Source organism: Microtus pennsylvanicus, chromosome 21 (genome assembly GCF_037038515.1).
Source record: "Microtus pennsylvanicus isolate mMicPen1 chromosome 21, mMicPen1.hap1, whole genome shotgun sequence".
Lineage (NCBI taxonomy): Eukaryota > Metazoa > Chordata > Mammalia > Rodentia > Cricetidae > Microtus > Microtus pennsylvanicus.
Genome location: NC_134599.1, coordinates 5,123,425 through 5,148,781, shown reverse-complemented (window position 1 = coordinate 5,148,781; position 25,357 = coordinate 5,123,425). Strand labels below are relative to the sequence as shown.

The 25,357-nt window shown below is 36.8% G+C and overlaps 1 protein-coding gene across 18 annotated transcripts in view; it reads right to left on the bottom strand.

Annotated features, from left to right (window-relative positions):
* Kmt2c (lysine methyltransferase 2C) overlaps positions 1 to 25,357 on the bottom strand; it is a 222,977-nt gene that overhangs the window by 90,049 nt on the left and 107,571 nt on the right. For all 18 annotated transcript variants that reach the window (XM_075955409.1, XM_075955418.1, XM_075955410.1 and 15 more), the window contains 6 exons: positions 23,284 to 23,395; positions 12,373 to 12,542; positions 11,305 to 11,456; positions 9,514 to 9,618; positions 8,471 to 8,548; positions 6,583 to 7,286 (listed from right to left, as the gene is read on the bottom strand). In XM_075955409.1, the coding sequence (XP_075811524.1) occupies positions 6,583 to 7,286; positions 8,471 to 8,548; positions 9,514 to 9,618; positions 11,305 to 11,456; positions 12,373 to 12,542; positions 23,284 to 23,395 (1,321 nt within the window). The remainder of the gene's footprint in view (positions 1 to 6,582; positions 7,287 to 8,470; positions 8,549 to 9,513; positions 9,619 to 11,304; positions 11,457 to 12,372; positions 12,543 to 23,283; positions 23,396 to 25,357) is intronic.

Here is a 25,357-nt window from a genome sequence, read left to right as displayed (position 1 = left end):
ATCTAATAAGTATGTCTAAACCAAAAAGGTTGAAAGGACAACCTTAAAGAGTGTTCTATTCACTGGTATAAACACCAAAACCAGTAGACTAAAATACATATAGAATGAAAGCATTCACCTTGGATGATTTTTATTTATGGGAATGACATCTTACAGCAACCATACCCAAGGAGCTAATTTGAATAGTTAAGAGATTTATTAAAGCAAATTGTCCTAAATTTGCAAATTAAAATGACTAAGGTGCCTAATATGCAAGAAATGGTGTCTCATTAAAACAGTTAAAATAAGATTAAGGCATCTAGGCATCTCCCTTCCAAATAACCACATTCAGCATTCTCAGCTAATCTGACAAAGACACTAAAGAGCAAGGATGTTTTTATTTCACCAAGGCAATAATTTAAAACAAAACACAACAAATGACAAATAACAAAGAGCCTATTTTGAATCACACCATTTAATAATACATATAATTATTTTACCAATTAAATGACAAAATCTTAAAACAAGATATATTGTACTTACCATGTTTCTAGATCATCAAACTAGTAAGAATCCCAGTACTAACACAAATGCAATGAGCAATTTAAACAACCAAAATAAAGAGCATGACCACCAACCCACACTGAAGAGACAGTTGATAAAGTTTGGAGGAGAAAAAGTTAAGAAACATAAAGGACAAATTAATTCTACTTCTAACTCAAACTAAAGAGCCACATGTCTGAAGAACAGAAATTCATCATCAGCCACTCTGTGTTTTATAGTCCAGGATAATTCTTAAGTTTTCTCTCTGTCATCGATTCCCTAACCACACTCAGTTAACAAGGACATACTCCTTTTGGTACACAGCAGCTAATAACTCCCGCTCACTACCCCACTTCCCATGGCGTATGTGTCTGTGCCATCTCCCCTGCATTTGTCAAGGGGGCCTATGAACCTCCATGTTGCCAAAAGTCCATTCTCTGTTCTCAATTTACTCAGGACAGTTCTGTTGATCTGGTGGTAGCACACCTCCCTAATGATTTTTCTCTATTTTGCAAGTGCTTTCATGAACATCTGAAGCCCTTGAGTTTCTTAAGAGCTGAAGCCCAAATCCTAAACATTATTTACAGTGAAGGCTTGAAATGCCATCTTGGAAACAGTTGTCTTCTACATGCAGTTTCTAGTTCTTTTTCTAACATCTCCAAGGAAGTGTGACCTTTCCTTTTTTAAATTTCCTTAATACATCCATCTTGTTAAACAAAATCTCTGTGGAGGTTTGAATGAGAAAAGCTCCCATAAACCCAGGGACTATATCTGAGCACTTGGTACCCAGTTGCTGAAAGTGTTTGGGAAGGATTAGAAAATGTAACCTTGTTGGAAGAGGTATATCACCAAGGGCAAGCTTTGAGGTGACTCAGTTTGTGGATTAAGATGTGAGCTCTCAACTCCTGCCTCAATGACATACCTGCCTTTCTGCTGTCATGATCCCTGCCATGATGCTTATGGATTCTATTTAACCCATTAAAATTATCAGTCCTAAATAAACCTTTTCTTCTATAAGTTGCCATCATCATGGTGTCTTCTTATAGTAATAGAAAAGTAACTAAGACAACCTCTAACATGGATCACATCTAAAATCTCTCCCATAGCTGGTTTTATTTGCTAGTCTTTCATTTTTAGAATGGCATCTAGAACTCTGGCCAAAAAGTATTCTCTGCCATTCTGATCTGCTTTTAGTCCTTCCATCCAAATCAGCAACCCCAGAATTTATCTCATCTTTCTGGTCAATACATTCCCAGCTGCACTTCCACTGCCAGAATTCCTATCCTGCCTGCCACAATCTTGCATGCCACCTGTTCTAAAAGTCATTTCTTTCTGCCTACCTCTGACCCTGATTGTCTCAAGACTTTGTCTGTCCAGCAGCTAGATTCATTTGAAGAAATATAAATCCCATGCAGCAAGGAACCTACCTATTTCTAACCCTCTGCTTGTACCTCAATTTACTTAGAAGGCAAACCTTTCCAACTGCCTCCCTCCACTCACTCCATTCACGTCATGAATCATTCATTTTCTCCCTATTTGTACGTTCTTCCTGCCTTGGTTTCCTTACTATCTTTCAAACATACTGTACTCTCAACAATCAGGGCCTAACTGATACAGCTTTACTCCACCCTTCCAATCTTTTCAAAAATGGCTGTCTGCTTCTACCCTTGTCAGAAGGCCTTCCCTTTGCACCGTAAGTGAGCCACTGATCTGTAGGCTGCTCTCATTACATCTTCACCTGAGATGCTCTACACCTTATTTATTTACTAGAGGAAAAACATAGGCAAGATATAGCTCAATGTTGTCTTCTCACTACGTTCACTGGCCTTTCACTAAGTATTTCCTTACTGCATATCTTAAATTTCTCTTAATCTTTTAACATTACATAACTACCATAAAAAGTAACACTCCAAGACAAAAACAGTGTTAAATTTTTTCATAAATAAGAGTTTTCTGTTGATTTAGGTTAGCTTTGATGCCAAAATTTCATCTCATTTCAAAGCATTTACATTTCATATAACATGGATGAACCAAATGAAGAGCATTCTAGACCAAGAATGGATGTCAACGCAGGGATAATTAGGAAAACTACTTGGCTGCTACAAAGAATTTTTATAATAAAAGCTTGATAGTTACATAATGAATTTTAATAAGTATATTACCATAGGACACTGCAAGATAGATTATAAGCAATTTTAAAGGGAACCAAAGAAAAATCATGACTACCTGTATACATCTTAACAAAAAAAATTATCTAATATATCTCTAAGATCTTAAAACTGAAAAGGTTGTATTTATGAAAGTTCAGTTACAAATCATCCTTTAGAGCCCAGCTTTGAAGAGAAAGAACTCGCATAAAGCATGGAGGAAAGGTTAGCTGCCACTGACAGGTATACGCTCGCCTGCTGTGCTGTGATTGCCTAAGTGGTGTCATCACTCTGTAATTACCTGGACTGAACTGTAAGCATGAGGACAAACCTGTTTTCCCTCAGTTGTGTCAAGCATTCTGTGCAATAACTACTACACACTATTTTTCTCTTCCATAATATTTTTGTATGCATGAAGGAATTCATCAATAAACATTGCACTGTACTGCCAAACACACTAAGCTCATCCAGTAGTCTAACAATGCACTGTTACTATTAAGCTATCTACAAGGAGAGCTCAAATTATAAAACATTAGGAAACTGAAAATTGAGAAGTGTCACAAAGAACCAAGTGGCTATCAAAGCCAGCAGAGACTGTGAATACTATATTCAGAGACTGTACTGGTTACAGTGAATAATTTTCCAAATTGTTCATGTGAGCATTAATTTTCTCAAGGAAACGTATAAAAATATAATGCAGGTTACAGGGCTGTAGGATAGGAAAAAGGGGGCCAATAATGGTAAGTGAAAAGAATGTTATAACCAGCTTTTTATTAAAAGTCAAATCTAAACTCAGCTTTCAAGAAGCTGAAAAAGGAAGGTTATATTGTTCCACGTTTGAAACCAGACTAGGCTTCAAAGTAGGAGCCTTATCACCTACTATCATCCAAAAAGTGAAGAAAAGAAAAAAGCAAAAAGAAGAGGAAAAAAAATACAGTAACTCAACCCTAATGTCATGTGTTAAATATAATATTATTATTAGATCCCAAGGAAGTACGTTAGTCTTAGAACCCGAGAGGGACTAGAACTTCACAAGGCAACTTCACACTTCTAAAAGGTTGGGTTCATCTCTCAAGACTCTATACAAGCCAAGGGCACTTTTGAAAAATAATTGTAATTATAGGATTATGAAAATACTTGAAGAGATAGAGTAGAAGAATGAGAACTTACAGGGACAGGAAACAAAAGACTATCAGCTGTCTTTTGGTAAACATACTTGAGCACTTATGCACATGGAGTTGTAGTAATACCTTACTGTTATGACTTATAAGTCTTTTTACATAAAATACCTCATTTCTACAAACCAACTTCAGCCGCAAGTGGTAGCACTGGAAAGGCAGATGCAGACAGCTCTCTTTACAAGTTGGAGGCCTGCCTGGTCTACACAGTGCACTCCAGACAGGGCTAAATAGTGAGATCCTACCTCAAAGAAAATAAAGACAGAACAATAAAACTCAGTCTAAACAGAGTAAGACAGTAGACCTGATTGTGATTGATTGGGCATTGTAAGAGTAAAGACACACAGTTTAGTATTCGATAGTTTCTGAATACAACTATGGTTCATTTACTAATGATTTGGGGAATGGCTTTAGAACTACAACTACCAGCACAAAGAAACAAAAAGTTTGATGTTTCTAGTCTGCATGTGTCTTCAGCTTAACACCACAAAAGGGCTTATACTCAAATATGCAACACACACATACACACTCTCTCTTCTTAAAACATGATTTAATTACTGTTATTTCAGAATTTATAAACTAGAATGGACAGATATGACAAGACATGGTAGTATAAGCCTATAATCCCAGCACTCAGGGAACAGAAGCAGGACAGAGCAATACGCCAAGCACAGGGGCAGCTGCGGTCATACAGAAAGATACTGAATCAAGAAATAATTTTTTTAAAAAGGCAAAGAACTTTGAGACATGCTGAAATGTGAACAAAATAAGAAATTTGATCAATTAAAACTTTTTTGATCCTACCTCCTGCCACTTTTTAAAAGCTTTCCACATAGTATTTTGTTCTACACATTACCAAAAAATACAAAACAAAACAAAATAAAAAAATAGTACAGCAGAGGAAAGCAAAGCTTCTTGCTCAATTAAGGACTCTACTTCCAAGGTTAAGGTCAAACTAGACCCTAAGAGGGGTTTTTAGTTAGCCTAGGGTGGGGCCATTACATAATGTTGTCAAAGACAGTGCAAGTCAGGCATGGAGATCCACATCTGTAACCAGCGATCTCGACGCTGAAGTTGGAATATATGGAGTTGCAGACCAGCATGGGTTATATAGTCAGATGTCCTCCCAACAAGTATATAATCTTGATAGGACGCAAAACCAGAGGAACAAAAAGTGAATGTGAGATTCAAATTTCTTTTGCTAACTTTTTGGTAAGAAACAGAACTATGTAACATAACTATTAAATAGCTGATTTTGAAAAACGACAAAAAGACTGGGTGTGTGCTCATTAGTGAAGAAAAAAGTCTCATGGGGTAAGAGAAGTCAAGTGTCAAAGAATTTATTAACTAGGACGAGAAGGAATGCCACAAGAAATACACCAAGCACAGGGGCAACTATGGCTATATAGAAAAATACTGAATCAAGAAATAATTTGAGGTGTATTCTAAGGCTGGGAGATGGTTAGGGGGTGCCTGCTGCCAAGCATAAGGCCTTGAAGTTTGATCACCAGTATCCTCTGACTTACATACACAGACACACACACACTACTGCCTGAAGTACTGTAATCCACTACATGTCTTTCCCACAGAACATCAGCTTGTCCCTTTGCCTTTGGTGTATTTGTTTTTAGAGAATAAAAAATACACAAGATTTATTCAGGAGACAAATCAGTCCATTGAAATAGATTTTAAGTGCCTTTACACCTCCAAAGTTAGTTGGTTAAGATTAATACATTACCACTCTTGAAAAGTCAAATATAATCCTGGAAATAATTTAAGTCATAAGACTTAAAATTACAAACAAATACTAAAAACTAAATTCTTTCATATTGTTTATATCAGAAAGCAGCAATTGTGTAGAACAACAATAAATCTAAGCAGTGTTATCTTTATTTTACTATTTAGTATCACTTTAATTCACTTAAGAAGAACTGTGACTCATCCCTAAAATTTAGCATCTATAGTACTTAAGAAAAGAGCAAAGTCCAAGAAAGAGAAGCAGCTTAGAATTCCAGCACTGGGAAAGCTCAGAGTAGGCTAGCAACTCCCAAGGGAGCCTGAGTCTTATGGTATGATCTCTGGAAAACAAACCAGTGAGTACACCTTCAGGTCAGAATGCTCACCCAGCACATTTAAGAGTTGTGCCCTATTCTTGCTAAAAAAAAAAAAACAGTACATTTTAAGATTGTTTTATCTAAAACTACTGAAGTATGTCCTACCTTGAAAAATGATTTTACAAAGACTTAGTATTTATATACAGAAACAAACATCAAAATGAGAAATTCACCAGTATAAAATTTCCATTTGTGCAGTTAAAAAAGCCAACAACACACACATATGTATATATATATATATATATATATATATATATATATATATATATATATATATATATATATAACAGGGAAAAATAAACATTATACTATACTACTATAGATTCATAATTTTATACTGTGTTTTTAAAGCTCTAAGATTATTTTAGAACTAAAAACACCTTAGAATGTGTATTCTGCTAGAAACTATAATCAAATAGATCACATTTTTTAACCCAAAATTTAATAAATTACATTCTCAGTTAACAGTATTTTTTAAATAATGCATTCTTCCAAAACCAAAACACAAAAGTATCTGAACTGAGTTCTGTGGATGAAAAAACTGCCTTCTAAACCAAAGCTAAACGTAACTTTCACATTTGAAATGCAGTATCTTTCCTGTCATCATTAATATTATCCTACCTGTTTAGACCGAGGTCTTCCAGGAGAAAATTTTCTTTTGGTAATAGCTGGTTTACCCATGCCAATTTTTGGAGTGACTGAGATGTATGTGGTTGGCATGTTTCCAGCAGCAGAGTTGAGAGCTGAAGGGTAACCATGCAGCATGTCGCATGAAGGCAAGTCTAAACAAAGTGTTGAGGAGGAAGACATGTCTGCTTTGCTCAGGTCAGCTGCTGATGAGAAGGATGATTCCTCCTCAGCTGCTAACTTTACAGATTTCTCTCCTTGGCATGAACCATCTTTGACACAATTGTCAACAGCAAGAGTCATTTCAAAATCCACACACCCAGTGGGGAATTCAGAATTTTCCTTCTGCTCCATTTCGTCTTGTACTCTTTCTATCACAAACGTTTCCTTACAAGATGAGGAACTCTCGCTGTGTGGGGACAGTAAGGCTTCTGGTGCAGCGAACTGGGCAGCTGATTGTGGAGGGCTTGGTTCTTCTTTAGATACTGCCTCAGGTTCCTCTGACAACTGCAGTTCTTCTTGTGGCACAATGGTCTGGTGTGGAAGGACTTCAATATTTTCTGTCACTTCCATTCTGTCTTCATTTTCCTCCTCCTCGCAAACATGCACCCCTTTAGAAAGAGTCTCCATTTTTTCACTCTCAATTTCCTGAGGAATCTCATTTACCAATTCAGGTTTCATTTTATTGTCAGATGATTCTACAAAATTTAGAATACGGGTAACGTTAACTCACATGCAAAATGCAAAACATCTAACCATAAATCGGATTATCTGGCTAAACTACAACTTTGAAGGTATTTGAGAACTTTTGAAGTAATTAAGGCAAAAATTTCCAAATGGTTTATGGCTTAACAACAATCATGACCTTCTAAAAACAGGCTTAGTATGATCCCTAGAGTTGAAAACAATTTCTAGATAAAATTAAAAAAAATTAAAAACAAGACACTCAACAATTGATATATTTCTATTATACACATATGACACATTTACAATTTTAGCATTTACACACTGGAAATTAACTATGTATGCAAAATTAAACTTCTTTTAAAGCTAGTTAAAAAAAACAATGATATTAAATGAAAAGGAAGACTAATCAAGAACATAAAGATACAATGCAGACACAGTTGTGATATACCATTTGGTGGGTTTTCCAGCCACATTAAGACTTCCTTTGGCTTTTACTTACAAATGTTAACCTATCCAGCATATATAAGGGATTGTGATTATGTCACAACTTTAGACACTAATATTGACTAGTTTATTAATATGTCAAACACTAAAATACGTACGACTAGTAAACTTTAAATCAGAGTACTAATTTATTAAAACTTTTCATGCCTTTAATCTCAGCACTTGGGAGAAAAAGCAGACAAATTTCTATGAGTCCAAGACCAACCAAATCCTCATAGTGAGCTCTAGGCCAGTTAAGGCTAAATACAGTGAAACCCAGTCTCAAAACACTAGCAAACAAATAAAAATTTACCGGATCTTAAGAGAAAGTTAGAGTTCTCAATTAGCATGAGGCTCCAATGTCTCTAAAAAGTAGAACTGCTGAAAACGAGAGATTTATTCAAAATGCCATCGAGGCTGTATCAATGAAGACATAAAACTCTTCATTTACTATTTTCAAACCAGTGATTAAAATTAATACATGTTCTGATACCAAAATGAAATCTCACTTCACACGCCTACTCTAATGAAAGGCTGTATGTAAGGATAAAAGGAAAACAGCAAATAATAGATCTGTTACAACGAAACATGTGAAATAACCAAAAACTATTCATAGGCAATTTATCCATTGCCATTCTTAGTTGAGGAAAAAAATTATTGGGCTATTGTCTTGTAACACAATTAAATTAGACAATCTGAACATATAGCTTACCAGAAGTGAGGAGGCCACCTGTGTCAAGGCTTTCTGGTGAATTACTTTTCTGGAGATCTTCAATATATACTTGAACTTCTACAAATAAGATATCATGGATTCTTTAAGCAAAGAGTCATCATTTCTCTAATACTGCTGTCTCTACAATAACTGAACAAGAGTTTTACTATAAAATGCCAAATTCCAAAACAAGCACAAAATAAGCTATTATTATATTAGTCAGTGATATACAAAGATATAATGAGGTGTCTATTTACTACAGATCTCCTATAACTTATTTTATCCAGTTACATCTGTATGAAGTATAATTTTTAATGAGAGTTGTTAAATGTGGGCATTTAAAAACTTGAAAAACTCTAAGAGTTTATGTTTTGAACACAAAGTATATAATTTAACACAAAGCTTCATTTGCATTATAAATGTTCAGAAAAGTTCATAATTTAATAAGAAACTTCCCCAATATAAAATTTTACTAATTATACAAGTAAAGCTATTACCAATACTGCAAAAACTTATTTGAAACATCATTAAAATATCCTCAATAGCACTACAGAAATAACTTCACATAATAAATTTTTCATTATCTCTGCAAGAAACACCTCATATTCTACAATAGCTTTAGTTCACAATTATCAAAACCCAATGGATTGCTTTTTAATGAAAATCAGTTGGTCCCTAAATAAAGTACATACTCATTAATTAAGACTAGATTATAGCTAAACTATAAAGTTGTGGTGAAGACAATTTTCTAAAAGGCTCCACTCACTACCCTGTGGTGGCACACACCTTTAATGCCAGTACACAGGAGGCAGAGTAAGATCTCTTGAGTTTTGAGGTCATCCTGATCTACAGAGCAAGTTCAAGGACAGTCAGGGCTACACAGAGAAAACTTGATGGGGAGGGTGTGAGGAAGAAAAGGTGGGGGGAAAAAAGGCTGCTCGCTAAACAGTTTCCAAGTGTATCATACCTTAGCTAATTTTCATTCAGATTTTAGAAGATATCTGTATATTACCTATTTTCTTCAAAAACAGAAACAGACTTACCATCAGGAACAATTCCAGGGGTGGGTTGGTGATCATTGACATCTTTATTAACTGCTGGCTCCAGAAATACAACTTGATCTTCTATTTCCATTCCAGTGGAATAATCTTAACAAAATGATTAATTCTTTACATCAGGGTAAGTTTTTCTTTATTAATCAAGCCAAGAACTATGTCCTTATTTTAATGAGTATAAATTATCAACAGCAATGTCACAGTTTTTCTTCAGATTTTACTTTCTTTATATTTAAAAACATGGACATTATAATGCCTTATTAAGGTTGATTATGTGTACATTTAAAATAAGCTTTACAAGCCGGGCGGTGGTGGCTCACGCCTTTAATCCCAGCACTCGGGAGGCAGAGGCAGGCGGATCTCTGTGAGTTCGAGACCAGCCTGGTCTACAGAGCTAGTTCCAGGACAGGCTCCAAAGCCACAGAGAAACCCTGTCTCGAAAAAACAAAAAAAAAAAAAAAAACCCAAAAAAAAACACAAAAAACTAAAATAAGCTTTACAGGCTGAAGTAAAGGTAACCAAAACCCTAGGTTCAATGTCAAACATCACTAAACCAAAAGAACAAAAGAGAAAATTTTTATATAAATATGTAGATAACCACGTATTTTAAATAAACATTCTACTATTGTTTACTTGATGTGGGAGTGTCATATATCAATCTGTTGATTTCATTGGCTAAGCAATAAAGGAACTGCCTCGGCCCATTTCATTGGTTAGAAGATAGGTGGGAGGAGTAGACAGAACAGAATGCCGGGAGGAAGAGGAAGTGAGGTCAGACTCGACAGCTCTCCTCTCTGGAGCAGACGCAGGAGAGACGCCATGCTACCTGCTCCAGGGAAGACGCACGCTATGAAGCTCCGACCCAGGATGGACTTAGGCTAGAATCTTCCCGGTAAGCGCACCTAGGGGCGCTACACAGATGATTAGAAATGGGCTAAATTAATATGCCAGAGTTAGCCTAGAAGAGGCTAGGTAGAAATGGGCCAGAGCAGTGTTTAAATGAATACAGTGTCTGTGTAATTATTTCGGGGCAAAAGCTAGCCGGGCAGGCGGCTGGGGGTTTTGGGGACGCAGCCCTGCTGCCGCCCCATATTACTACATTTACTGATGTATAGTAATTAAAGATTTTTCTACTTAAGCCTTTTATAGATTATAATAGGACTTCCATAAAGGGTTCTAAAATGCTGAATAAAAAACTATCTATTAAGTAGATCTATTTTCTTTCCTCTCTTTGAATATAGTCACTGTGTTTTATAACAAAAAGAAACTCATATAAAACACTGACTACCTAAACAAAATTTTAAGCTGAAGAAAAAAGTAACATTAATAAACATAAATCTTGTTTGGATAAAGATAGCTAGCCTCGACTATGAAAAAAGAAATAGGCCACAGCTAAGAAACTGTTGGTTCAAAGAACATAGCACACTTCTGCACGATAGACCTGAAATACAAGCTGGAAAGAGGCTAGACTGTATTTAGTCACCAGATTCAGATGGCCACGGTTAATAAATATACCAAATGCTAAGAAACTTTAAGTGTGATAGTACATACTTATAATCCAAGTATATGGGAGGCTAACGTTAACCTGTACAACATAGTGAGAAAAAACCAAAGGAGGAGACAAGATGAGAATGAGACGCTTGAGAAACTGAAATTACAAAGAGTTTTGATACAAAGACTTCCTTCATTATTAATGAAGTTATATGTTGGTTACTAATCAATATATTGCTTTTCAAAAAAGTAAAAAACATATGCATGCACACATGCACACGCACTTACCTGTAGGTAGTTCAGACATCTCTAATTCATTTTCTGGATGTAAGGAATCTATCTCAGCTCCTAGGTGTTTACAATACATACAGATATATTCTTCTTTGGGCTGAGAATCCAATTCATGATTGGTTGGTTTATCACATTCTAAGTGAATCCATCTGCAGCAATAAATAAATTTATATAAAAACCTCTAATTTTTTTTTTTTTTTGGTTTTTTTCGAGACAAGGTTTCTCTGTGGTTTTGGAGCCTGTCCTGGAACTAGCTCTGTAGACCAGGCTGGTCTCGAACTCACAGAGATCCGCCGGCCTCTGCCTCCCGAGTGCTGGGATTACGGGCGTGCGCCACCACCGCCCGGCCCCAAAAACCTCTAATTTAAAGCAAAATTATTATATTATATGAAAAACGAAAAGTTGACTTCTTACAAAAAAAAAGAATGGTTATGATAAGGTTAAAAATGAGAAAAGATGGTTAAAGAAAACTACCAAAGGTTTTCAAAATGAAGAAGACACTTAAGGACATTACAATGACATATTTTTCCTTCCTTATTTTTAAACTATCTTCTCTTGAATTTTCTCTCAATGCTCATTTCTGACCTTGCCTATTCTTATATTTTGTCTGTTCGATTCTGTGCTGTATCTTATGAAACACACCTTTAAACCCAGAACTCAGGAGGCAGAAGCAGGAAGATCTCTGTGAGTTTGAGGCTAGCCTGGTCTACACAGCAAGATCTAGGCCAGCCAGGAATACATAGAGAATCTCTAGCCGGGCAATGGTGGCGCACACCTTTAATCCCAGCACTCGGGAGGCAGAGGCAGGCAGATCTCTGTGAGTTCGAGACCAGCCTGGTCTACAGAGCTAGTTCCAGGATAGGCTCCAAAGCCACAGAGAAACCCTGTCTCGAAAAACCAAAAAAAAAAAAAAAAAAAAGAATCTCTACCTCAAAAAAAAAAAGGCATAAACAATCAATTCCATTTATAACAGCACTCAGTAGGAAAGGGGCTAAAAGAGTGCAGATGATCACAGAAACCAAAGAATGAACAAAACAGCTAAATGGAGCAGCTATTTCACCTTACCTTTTACACATATTACAGTGGAGCATATCTTTCTGCATTTCAGGATTGTAGCACTTTCCACAAAAAGGACATAAATTATCCTGCTGTTGATAACAGGTGTCACATATCAGACAGTTGTGGTGCCACTGAGCACTAGATCGTGTACCACACTCTATACATATTCTGCAATTCTAGAATAAAAAAAAATAGAAATGAAAAGTTTATTATACATGGGGTGGGGTGGCACACACCTTTAATTTCAGCTCTTGGGAGGCAGAAGCAGGCAGATGGTGGTGAGTACGAGGCCAGCCTGGTCTACAGAGTGAGTTCCAGGAAAGCCAGTGCTGTTAAACAGAGAAACCCTGTCTCGAAAAAGAAAAAAAAAAAAAAAAAAAAAAAAAAAAAAAAAACACTACCACCACCACCAACATTAAAAAAAAAAAGTTATTGTAGTTGCAGTTCTGATTTTTTTTTTAAAATATTTATTTATTTAGTATACAATATTCTGTGTGTACGTCTGCAGGCCAGAAGAGGGCACCAGACCTCATTACAGATGGTTGTGAGCCACCATGTGGTTGCTGGGAATTGAACTCAGAACCTTTGGAAGAGCAGGCAATGCTCTTAACCACTGAGCCATCTCTCCAGCCCTGCAGTTCTGATTTTTGATGTAAATCTTTTGGAAATGAACTAAACATTTGAGGATTTTTAATTACTTTTCACATCAATTCATTTTTTGAAAAAGCAATTTGTCCCAAATGGTGATTGATCACAAAAAAATTGCATTAAAATTAAGAGGAAAGTTTAAATAGATATAAAGATAATCACGAGAGCAAACAGGGAAGAAACCAAGAACGTAGAAAGACAAATTTCAAAGATGAAATATAATCTAGAAGTAGGAAGCAGATCTACCAGGAGATACATACTTTTAAAGAAAACTGTTTTTCCTTTTGTGCAAGCAGTTATCAATTGCCAATAGCTCCTCAGCTAGGGTGGACTTCATCATGCCCGGGTATCCTAACATGTTTGGCTTTTATCTGGCTAGATGTCGTACAGGTCTTATGCATGTCCTCTCAATTTTAACATCTTTTAGTTGCCTACTGCCTTTGGCTCTTAAAAATCTTTCTGCCCCTCTTCCCAGGCTTGGGAGAAGATGATAAACATAAAGCTTATTTGGAGAAAGAAAGATAGTTTGGACTATGAAGAGAAAACTAGGCCACAGTTATGAAACTGTTGGCTCAAAGAACATAGCACACTTATTTTTTTAATGTTGTTTTCTTTCTATTTATTTATTTAAGATTTCTGTCTCCTCCCCTCCACCGCCTCCCATATCCCTCCCCCAACCAAGCCCCCCTCCCTCATCAGCCCGAAGAGCAGTCCAGGTTCCCTGCCTTGTGGGAAGTCCAAGGACCTCCCACCTCCTTCCAGGTCTAGTAAGGTGAGCATCCAAACTGCCTAGACTCCTACAAAGCCAGTATGTGCAGTAGGAACAAAACCCAGTGTCATTGATCCTGACTTCTCAGCAATCTTCATTGTCCGCTAGAACATAGCACACTTCTGCACAAAAGACCTGGAATACAAGTCTGAAAGAGACTGGACTTGATTCAGATGACCAAGGTAACAAATATACCTAAAGCCGAGAAACTGCAAGTCAACTGTAGTGGCTCCATTTGAAGCTGACTATACTCCAGTGGAAAGCCATACATCCAAGAATTTATAAACAGTACGCTAGACTCTTCTGGCTAAAGAGAGAGACAGAGAGAGTGTGTGTGCTGGGTGTAGGGAAGTGGAACAGATGTGGGGAGCACTGGAGAAATGGAGTGAACATGACTGAGATGCATTTTATGACATCCTCAAAGCACTGCTTCAACAAGAAAGGGAGAGAAGAGGCAGTGAGTGGTTTCTGTATAACATGGCTCCTGATCCCACCATTGTGCAATGCTATTTATCCATTGACTCCTTGGTAGCCTAGGAACTAAAACAGTCAGGACTACACAGTGATACGGTCTCAATAAGTAAATCATTTGAATGGTCAAACAATAAGTCAAAAAACATACTCACAAATTAAGAAAAACATGTACATCAAACAGTGCATGGTAATAGCCTGTATGTCTCTAGTTTATTAAGATCTCTTGAAAGCATCAAAATGTTTACTAACAGACCAAATACAGAGGCAAAAACCGACAGAGATAAACAAATAATAAAATAAATTATCATCTTTCTTCATGAAAGAGATGAAGATTGAAAGTGCACTGAGATATCATCTTTCAACCATGTGAGGCCAATATTCAATATTTGAAAAAGACCCTATGGGGACAAATGCAGCTACAGCAGCATCTCTCTCAGTGTTTGGCACAGCAACATGCACAAGTCAAAACTAAACATACATACACTTCAGAGGCAGTAATCTTACTTTTAAGAATTTATGCGACAATTTCTAACACATACACACACACAAAGTTACACACTTCTGGAGCATCTGTAATGTGAAACCCTGGAAACCACCTGAATAACACAATATTCAATAACCACCTGGAAAATACAAGACATTGGTTAAATAACCTATAGCACCGAAGCTGTGGAAATGCCTTTTTAAAAATCTCTATGAATTTATATAATTTCCATGTTAAAAACACTTCTATAAACTGATAGGAAGAATTTCCAGTTTATTTTCCATAAAAATAATATACAAAAGATTATTTATAATATGCTTTTAGTATAAGAGGGGGAAAATAAAAAACCTAGAAAACAATGAAGTTAGTTACTTACAAGAGATTAGGAGAACCAGTGTACAAGTTCTAAGAAGAAAGTAGTGACAGATCTCTCAGTAGACACTTCATAAAAGTTTCGACTATAGAAAAGTATGTTAAAATCCTATATATTATATTTTTAAAAAGTATGAAAAGAAAAGGGAATAAAACCCAAACAAACTCATTTTAAATGAGTGACTAAATGAAAGCATCTATGATCTGGAATTCATAATTCATACCATGAAAGAAATGTTTGTAAAGAAGAAGGCAAAAAATTCAGCAGGATGAATCAGAAATAGACATTCAGGATCAGCATTCCCCCATTACATATGCTCAGCACACATTGCACCAGTCAGGTGATTTATTGAAGTAGAACAATTCCAGGACTGGGGCAGGAGAGATGTTAAGACAAGTTTAGTATGTATGTGATGAAGTATTCGAACATGAGAGCCTAACACATAGCAGACGGTTTGAAGAATCAAGCCATGACAGTTTGAACACAAAAATAATTACATAAAATATGTCATCAAAAATAGGAAATCATGAATTAATCTCTGTAATAACTTTTTAAGTTGTTTTCATGTTTACTGTGTGTGTATGTGTTTGCCAGGGCACACGTATTGAGGTTAAAAGACAACCGGCAGGATTCACTCCACTCCTGCTAGATTAAACTCATCAGGCTTGGCAGGAAGCTCCTTTACTCTCTGAGGCATCTCACCGCCTTCATAAATAAATCATTTTAATATGTGAAAGAGATGGTCCTGGTGAGCAGAGTGGAACAATGAACTCACATGAAGGAGAACTCCGGGCTGGGACAAGGGTGACGGGGGTGATGGGATGGGATGAAAACTCACCTGAGTTAACTAAGTCTAATACAGCAAAGATTAGAAGACTGCCTTGCTCTGTGCTAGTGGGTAAAGACCTCTTCTAGACTAGAACCCCCTAAACGGAATACCTCCTTGCCATACACAATGAGCCTTCTAATGTTATAACAACGAACAGATTATAACCAAAGACTACAGAGAAAGAATTTTTTAAAAAAAATGGTATCAGAAGTTGTTCATCTTACAAATGGCTCAAAGGATAAACCTTCCAACTGAAATCTCTGTGGTAGCAACGAGGGTGTGCATTGCAGTGGCAGAGTGTTTGTCTGGTGTGCGAGTCCCCAGATTCAATTCCCAGCAATGAGAAAAATACCACAGCAGCTAAGCTGATACTGGTTTTATGCTGAGTATCATGTGGACTCTTTAAAAACCAGTATCCCTATGAGGTAACTCAACTAAACAGAGTTAAGGAAGTCAAACTACTTGCCTTCAAACAACAGTTTGAAAAGGTATGCATTCAACAGTACCATATGTAAATGTCATGATAGAGAAGGATGCCAGAATATGATAGGGATCAAATCAAGGAGAAGAAGACGAAAGAAAAGTCAAAAAACACCTTGAGAAAGACATAAGATACCACAGAAAATTACTAAGATAATAAAAGCAACCTAACAAAGAACATAATGATTTGGTAGCAAAAGAAAAAAAAGCAAAAAACAAAAAAACAAAGATTATTTAGCTGTTACTATGTCTAAAGAGAAAATAAAGTTATTTTCTTTATAACAAACATTTATATTCTAAATAGTATGAACAAAACATAGTTAAATATTTAAAAATAAAACAAAAATAGCTCTTCACTTATGTAAATGGACTTCGATACAATCTCAATAACCAAAATGTTTTAGTTATAAACTAAGTAAACAGTACAGAATTACTATCAGATCCTGGAAACAAATCATCTTAAGAACTATCAAAAATAAAGATCTCAAAGCTCTCGAGCAGAAAAAGAATCAAATTTTCAATTAAAATATAAATAAATATATGAATGAATGGCTGGGTGGTCAGGCACACGGTTTTGGGGGGGTGGGGTGCACAGAGGGTTATACTACAGAAAAGATTCTCCCTTCCCAGTTAAATGTGGGTTCTAGGGATTAGCGAAGCAAGTGCCTTTTTACCCACTGATCCACCTCATAAGCCTTGGGGGGGGGGGGGGACCTGTTTTAGAATATAAAGTTTATGTCAGGGTAAAAAGAACAGTTCTTTCAGAAAATTTGCGATTTTCTTAAAAAAAAGAGGTAAACAAAGACTCAAAAACAAAACAAAAAATTGAAAGTATCATAAATTTGGGGTTAACGGGAACTGGTGATTTCCCAGCCTCTTGCACGTATGTTATCACCATACAAGGTAAGACATGTATTTTAGCAACAAAAATATAACAAGCCTTATGGTTTAATTTAAATCTAGCAAAAATTTCATTATAATCGATCTAAATAGTTAACTACTAACTCATTTTAAATGCACATTTAAAATGGCACAGAAGGCTGCAGAGTAAAAGGATGTCAAAATATAACAATCAGTGGTGAACAGGATACTTTTTTTGGGGGGGGGGGGGGTTTGTTTTGTTTTTCGAGACAGGGTTTCTCTGTGGTTTTGGAGCCTGTCCTGGAACTAGCTTTTGTAGACCAGGCTGGTCTCGAACTCACAGAGATCCGCCTGCCTCTGCCTCCCGAGTGCTGGGATTAAAGGCGTACGCTTCCACCGCCAGGCCAATACTTTTTCATGTTACTGTGTAAAGGTCCAAAGCGGGTGGGAGTGAGGAACAACTGCACAGGATAGAGTAGTTTTACACTAATAAATAAAAAAGTGGCTCAACCTGTTGCTAAGTCAAAGCCAAACATATTTGCTTAGTTAAGAGAGAAAAACACAAGGAGAAACTGGTAGAACCAATAGATGTGATTAATTTTGTTAATTTTTAAATCTGCTAGTCAAAAAATGAAGTTTTGTCTATCAAGAAATTTAATAAACACAATCACAGTTTTAAAAATGACTATCACAAGTGTGAAAGCATTTGCTTAAAAACCTACACCATCCCACAGGCCTGCAATCCCTGCACTCAGGAGACTATGGTAACCTACAGATTCACCATCAGCACAGTATACCAAGTTCCAAGCCAGCCAGACTACAAGTGAGTGCCTGTCCCCCAAACAAAATCCTACATCAATTAAACTCTGAGTGCAATTAAACTGTAAACACATTTCAGTACATTAGGTCAGGTTTATACACAAAGTTACAAATAGGCTCGGATACAATCAAAGTTATAATCAAAGGTAAGTTTATAGCCTTGAATATTGTTTCCTTCACAAAGGGAAGAAAAAGAATTATGAATTCACCTTTGTATTTCAGAAAGCTGTAAGGCAGGTAGAGAATCAAAGACCAGAGTATAAACACACAAAGCAGTGTGATTTTTCTCCTTAGCTGAATTATCAAGAGAACATGGAATGGCCTCTCATCCAGGCAGGAAAGGAACTGGAGCAGGGTCTTTAGCCCACAGGCTCCACCTTCCAGGCAGCCACACCTGAGCACAGTTACTTAAATCTTGCTCTCCAGGTGATGAGCCCTTCTGCCCGCACTCCACCTCTCACTTATCACCATTCCAGCTACTGCCTAATAGGGCTCACTGGGGCCCGCTCAAGAATGCTTGATAGCAAGCAGCCTCCAATGCCAGGTGCCAATCATCCCCAACAAGAGGACACCAGACATAAGGCCCAAGTACCTTCCTTATCAGCACCCTCAGCTTTTCTGAATTAGAAGTGTGAAAAGCACTAGAAAGCAGTTCCAAAGAGGGTAACAGGACATAAGAAGCCTGCTCAAGGCAGTTTGGTTGAAGCATGATTACTAAAAACTCATAGAGAGAAACTGGGGTTCAATCTAAAGATCCGAAAAGCAAAGCAGCCAGCCACTGGCACTTACTTCGACCTCAGTCTGCAATGACGATCCTGCCTCCAGGAAGCTCAGAACGAGACTGTGACTGAGAGTGGCTTCCTCCCGTTTTATATTCCTCTCTAGGGCTGAGACTAAAGGTGGGCATCACTGGGATGAAAGGCGCCCGGTTTCTATGGCAAACCAGTGTGGCTACTGAGAATAAAAGTATGTTACTGCGGCCTAGTCAGTAAGGCTGTTTCACTCTCTGAACTTCAGGCAAGCTTTATTTATTAAAATAAAAATGAAATGCCATTACAACACTTGGTGCCTCCCTTCTTCCACAGACCATCACTCCCTCTCTCTTATGAAAACTCTTATTGTTCTGTGGGTTCTACCACTCTCCCTAGCCCAGCAAACCCACACCCCCAATTCCAAGTGCCACCTTCTCAGATTCACTCCAGGCCTTCAAACATAGGGAAAATGCCAAACACACAGTACACTGGACAATAAAGCTAGGACATAAACCAGAGGCCCTTTGTTTAGTGGGCCAATGGGACAAGAACATGAGGCTGCAGGAAAACCAAAGAAGACAGCTCTATTAAAAAAAAACTATAACAAAACAACTAAGAACTGGAACTTTTTCATAAAACTATGAATCATTTTTCGCTTGTATCCTCTGCACTAGAAGCTGAGGCAGCAGAAACACTGAGCTACAAAAGGAAGACCCTAGAAAAAGAACAGTGGGGGGAGGGAGGGAAAATTAATAAAATTAATAAAATGATAATCAAAATGAAAATAAAATTAAATGACTGGGGTCAGGGATGCCTGCATTTATTTGCACTAATCCTGGGTGCCATGAAAGATATAAGAACAAAGAGAGATTTTCTTTTTTATTGGGGGAAAAAATGCATCACGAGCCGGGCGGTGGTGGCACACGCCTTTAATCCCAGCACTCAGGAGGCAGAGGCAGGTGGGTCTCTGTGAGTTCGAGACCAGCCTGGTCTACAAGAGCTAGTTCCAGGACAGGCTCCAAAACCACAGAGAAACCCTGTCTAGAAAAAAAAAAAAAAAAAGAGTTGCATAACATCATAAATGTAGGTCTAGCTAATGAACACACTCTGGGGTACTTGAAATGAACCAGTGCAACTCATACAAACAAGATTAAATAAAAAAAATAAAATAAACAAACAAGATTAAAGGATCCCTTGACGGAGCTCACTGTATCTGTAAGGAACCAAATGCCCTGCCTCTAAACAACTAACATCTGCAACTCCAGAAGGTAACCAGTTTGTTTAAAAGAGAAACAGATCAAACAGATATGATTCCATGCATATCACCTTGATTTGTTCTTGAAAACAGCAGAGTATTGCAATTGATGGAATGGAATGAAACATTAGCACTAAATGTTCTTATTTACCTGGCCTATTACACATGATCTATAGAAAAGGAGTGCCCACTGTTTCAATTATTGGCCTCCCATGGTAGAAAAACATGTTGTGCTTGGGAAATCACCAGAGCCTGAAATTGTGTTCTGACAAGGCAGCTACCACAAACATGTGGCTATTCAACGCTTGAAATTTGGCTGGCACACATTTCAATTTGGTATGTGCTGTGTGTTTTTTAAAACAAATAAAATGTAAAGAATTGGAAAGAAAGTAAGCTCTCAATTTTACAGTGATTGCTATTTGGTTAAGTGAAAAACAATTTTAATTATATATTCTTTTCATGCAAAAACTTTGTGTCAAATTAGTTAAAATCAAAGACCTGGATCTGAGGACATACCTCCCCATTAAACCTGGTCTTGGCAGGTTTGCATCAAATAAAATTTGTTACATTATATTAATTTTTACTCAATTGTGTTTACTTTATAAATTCTATTTGGTTTTATTTTAAAATTAATATTACAATAACTGCCAGGTGGTGGTGCATGCGTTTATTCCAGCACTTAGGAGACAGAGGCAGGGGAATGTGAATTTGAGGCCTGCCTGGTCTTTAGAATGAGTTCAAGTATAGCGAGGGCTAGACAGATAAACTCTATCTTGAAAAACAAAAGGTAAACAAAAAACAAAAAAAAAACTGCAATAACTGAAGTAAATGAGGGGGGGACATATGGATGGGTCATACATAATTTCTTTAGTCATACATCCTAATGGAAAGAAATATTTCTTAATTATTTTAGGGGCAATTAATTGTTACTTCAGGAAGTATAAATAGTGTGATGTCACAGAGACAACACAATCTTTTAAAATAATTCCTACATTTTTGAAGAAAGATGAAAACTCCTGTCTACAAATAAGGGAATATTTATCTATCCACTAAGTCTTCAGCAACTATAAAACTAGAATCTATTATTAGCTAGTAAAGATTTCAAAGAAAGAATATGGAGAACTGTAATGACTGACTTGACTGTCTACATAACTTTAAAATCTGTAGTAATTTGTTAATATCGTCCAAGAAAAAAATTCGTTTTACTGAGATGAGAATTTAAAGTAAACTTAAGGTAGTACCTAAGTAGGTCGAGTTGTCAATCAACTGACAGAGTTTCTAGACAGTAATAAAAAAAGGCTTAGTAAATTCCCAAAAAAAGTTTAAAGTGACCATCATTGAACAAACCTCTCCAAGTCATAAACATACTAAAGCAGACAAAATAATAACCATAAACACAGTCATGGAATTTTTTTTTCCTTAGAAAAACAGAAAAGGGAAAGTCCTAATCTGCCACCTTCAACACAAAGCATATGGCTCTCTCAAAGACAGTAGCAAGAAAAAGAAGGGCCATTCTGCTATCAACAAGCTTGTTACCCAAAAATACACCATCAACATTCACAAGCCCAAACAGAGTGAGTTTCAAGAAATAGGCCCTTTGGACGCTTAAGAAAGAAAAGAAAAAGGAAAAGAAAAAAATCTGGAAATTTGTCTGAAGGAGATGGAAACTCCAGATGTAAGTATTAACAAGTCCAATAAAGCTGCCTGAGCAAAAAGAATAAGAAATATCCTATACTGTTTCCATGTACATTTGTCCATAAAATTTAATAAGATGAAGCCTCAAAAAACAAGCTCTATACTTAGCTAACTTCTGTCTCTGTTACCATGTTCAAACAGTCAATGTGGGTGAAAACTGCTGAGTATCACACAAATTCATAAAATTAAAAATTAAGGGGGGGAGGCTATGAAAACAAATGTTCAAAAGTAACCTATCAAATAAAGAAGTCTCAAAATATAAGCAACTAAATAATACAAAAAAAATATTTATAGACCTCATCTAAACCCCCCAAACCAAGACTCTGTTGTAATGGGCATGACTGTACTTTCAGCACGAGGCAGAAGGCTGGTGACTTCCAGGACAGCTTGTGCAGATCGAGATTCTATCTCACAGACAGAGAGAGAGACTTAGAAAGCATCGAAATCATAAATATCAGAGTCAGTAGCCACTTATTTTAAATTATCTAACACAGGGTGGTAAGAATCTCAAAACTGCATGACTCTAAGTACTTAGCCCAGGTGCACAGATGAACACAACATAACAGGGGCATGTACAAAGACTACAGCTGTAGAAGCCTAAGGTAGGTAGTACCTAAAGTAAACACAGTATGTTTTATCTCTCGGCTAAACGTTAATAAATTTTAAAATATGTTTTCAGTTTCCTCATAAAGAGAATTCTCCTACTTCAGAAGGAAACTGGGAATGCTGATGAGCAATATAAAACAAAGTTCTTTCATAAAACATCACACAAAAAAATTAGTTGAGAAATTCATACCATATTTTAAAAACTGCCAATTTATAAACAACCCAAATGTTTGCCAACAAGTGATTCATTAAAAACAAAAAAAAGGGAAATAAAGGAGTATGCAAGTATGTGTGTCTCTATCTAAAAACAACTACATTGAGTCAAAAAGGCCACCCCCTCCCAAAGAATACAAATTATTTAAATAAAAGCATTCCTACAAACTTCTAAAACATGAACAGTAATCAATAATGAGAAAAGCAAGACTACATGGAGAAAGCCAGAGAAAATGTACATAATCAAAAAAGAATTTCCAAGGAGTACCAGGAATTTTTTTCCAAGTTTTAAAAAAAGGGAGGCTCATTATAATTAAAATGACAATGGCTTCATGGTAGAATGCTATTAAAGATTTTTGAAAACATGTAGTTTCAGCCAGGTGGTGGTGGTGGCACAAACCTTTATTCCTAGCATTCAGGAGGCAGAGGTAGGCAGGCAGATCTGAGTTTGAGACCAGCCTGGTATACAAACTGAATTCCAAGACAACCAGGGTTACACAGAGAAACCCAAAGTTTCTACATATAAATCATACATCAAAAATTCAATATGCTGTTTTATAAAGGTGATGATAATAAATGAATTTGAAAAGGAGTATGATTTGTCTGCTCTCTATGCAATATTTAGAGGATATTTAAAAACAAATTAAGAAACCACTTACTTTGCATTTCCAGCCATTGGTTGGTACTGATATAACAGGTTGAAGACAAAAGGTATGATACCCTTTGTCACATGTATCACAGACCAGCATCTTGCTATCTTCTCCCGATTGCCTAAAAAATAAGCATTATCTTTAAAGGTATGTTGTCACATAAGTATGCATGAAAACAGTCATTCTTAAAACTGCACAGACCATAAACCTCAGTGTCTCTTCTTTGTATAGAATATGAGAATGACAGCCCCTTGTGAATACACAAAAGGTCATCCTACTTAAAGCTTTCTACTGCAGTTAACTTGTCTTAGTCATTGTAGATCCCTACAGAGGAGGAGGTGCTACAGCAACAACCTTTCACCATTACTTTTTTAGAAGCACTAATATTCATCTTTCAGGAGAAGCGAAAACTGCTAGCTATGCTGTGTTGAAAGGAAGAAGGAACAGATCCTGACAGGATGATCTGGAAAGACATTGGCGCATAACCAATGAGGAAGGCTGGGTCTGATATCAGATCTGTCATTTTTATGTATGCTGCGGTTTTCTAACTATGTGACCATCAAATCAAGTTTCAGGTATAAAATGGCAGTGAAAAATCAAAGATTACTATGAGGTTTAAATAAAGTGCTGGGTCAAAAAGCTTAGAACGTTCATAATAGTAAATGCTAAATATTTTAAAGAAAAGAGAGCTTTTTTAAAAAAAAAAAAAGAGTGTGGAGGAGAGCACCAGGGAAGCCATGAAGATCTGTCCTGCCCAGGACCTCCAATCACCTGGCCTTCTTCCACTCTTCCCAAGCTCAAGTGTAACATGAAGGGGCCTGCTAGTTGGGGGTTTCTGTCCTGCCCAGTACCCCACAGCCGGCAAGCCCCAAATAAAATCCACACAGGTCTCCATAAATTATAAGTTGATTGGCCCATTAGCTCTAGCCTCTCACTGGCTAACTCTCACATCTTGATTAACCCATTTTTCTGATCTATGTTAGTCGTGTGGCTCAGTACCTTTTTTCAGTGGGGCAGATCACATCCTGCTGCTTCGGTGGTCTGAGCAGGAGTGGGAGGAATCAGCTTCCTCCTTCCCAGAATTCTCCTGTTCTCCTTGCATCATTTTCTACTTCCTGTCTGGTTTTCCCGCCTATACTTCCTGCCTGGCCAATGATTGACAGAATACAGACAATTCTCCTGCACCACCCAAGCCTCTAAATAAGATGGTTTAATACTCACCACCCCACACCACTCCTGCCACCGTAAATAATAATGATAATAATAAAAATGCAAAATGAAGAAAAAGGGTTGGCAAGATGGCTCAATAGGTAAAGGCACTGGCTGCAAAGCCCAACCACCTGAGTCCAATCCCTGGAGCCCACATAAAGGTAAAAGGAAAAAACCAACACCACTGAGCTGTCCTCTAATCTGTGTGTATGTGCACGCAAACGCAAACACACACACACACACACACACACACAAGTTCTGCACATGATGCCCACTAATAATAAATGAAATTCTAGAAACTCAATGAATAAAACAGGAAAAAATAATCATGTTATAATTATGAATTACAATTGAAAGCCTTTCTCCAAACACTTTTTTTGCACCCAAACTGGGCCCATGCTCCGCAAAATAATGTCTTGATGCTTAGTAACTCATTACTGATTCTCAGATAATAAGAATTAAGACACAAGGAGGGGTGGGGAGACTTTAAAAAGAGCTGAAAGAAAAATTATAAATCAAACCTAGGGATAAGTAAACAGCAAGAAGATGTGTCATCAAGGCCTCTCTCTGGTTGTTAGTTTAACAAACTCTACAAGTTTTTGGGATATCTTCAATTATATGGATAGACTTGAGGCCATACATCCTTTAAGTTCTCACAACCCTTCTGAAGAATCTAAGTATACATACACATTATCAAATAAATGTTAACTAATATTCTTCCTGAATTTTAGTAAAATATGAAAGCAAATGGTTTGATTGACTTCATGATTCCATGATACTGATTCTGACTGTTCTCATGAAATAACCAGAAAATCGGACCTACCCTGGCAACTCTGGGTCTTACTTTCTCCTGGTTACAAAAATGGTCTGTTTG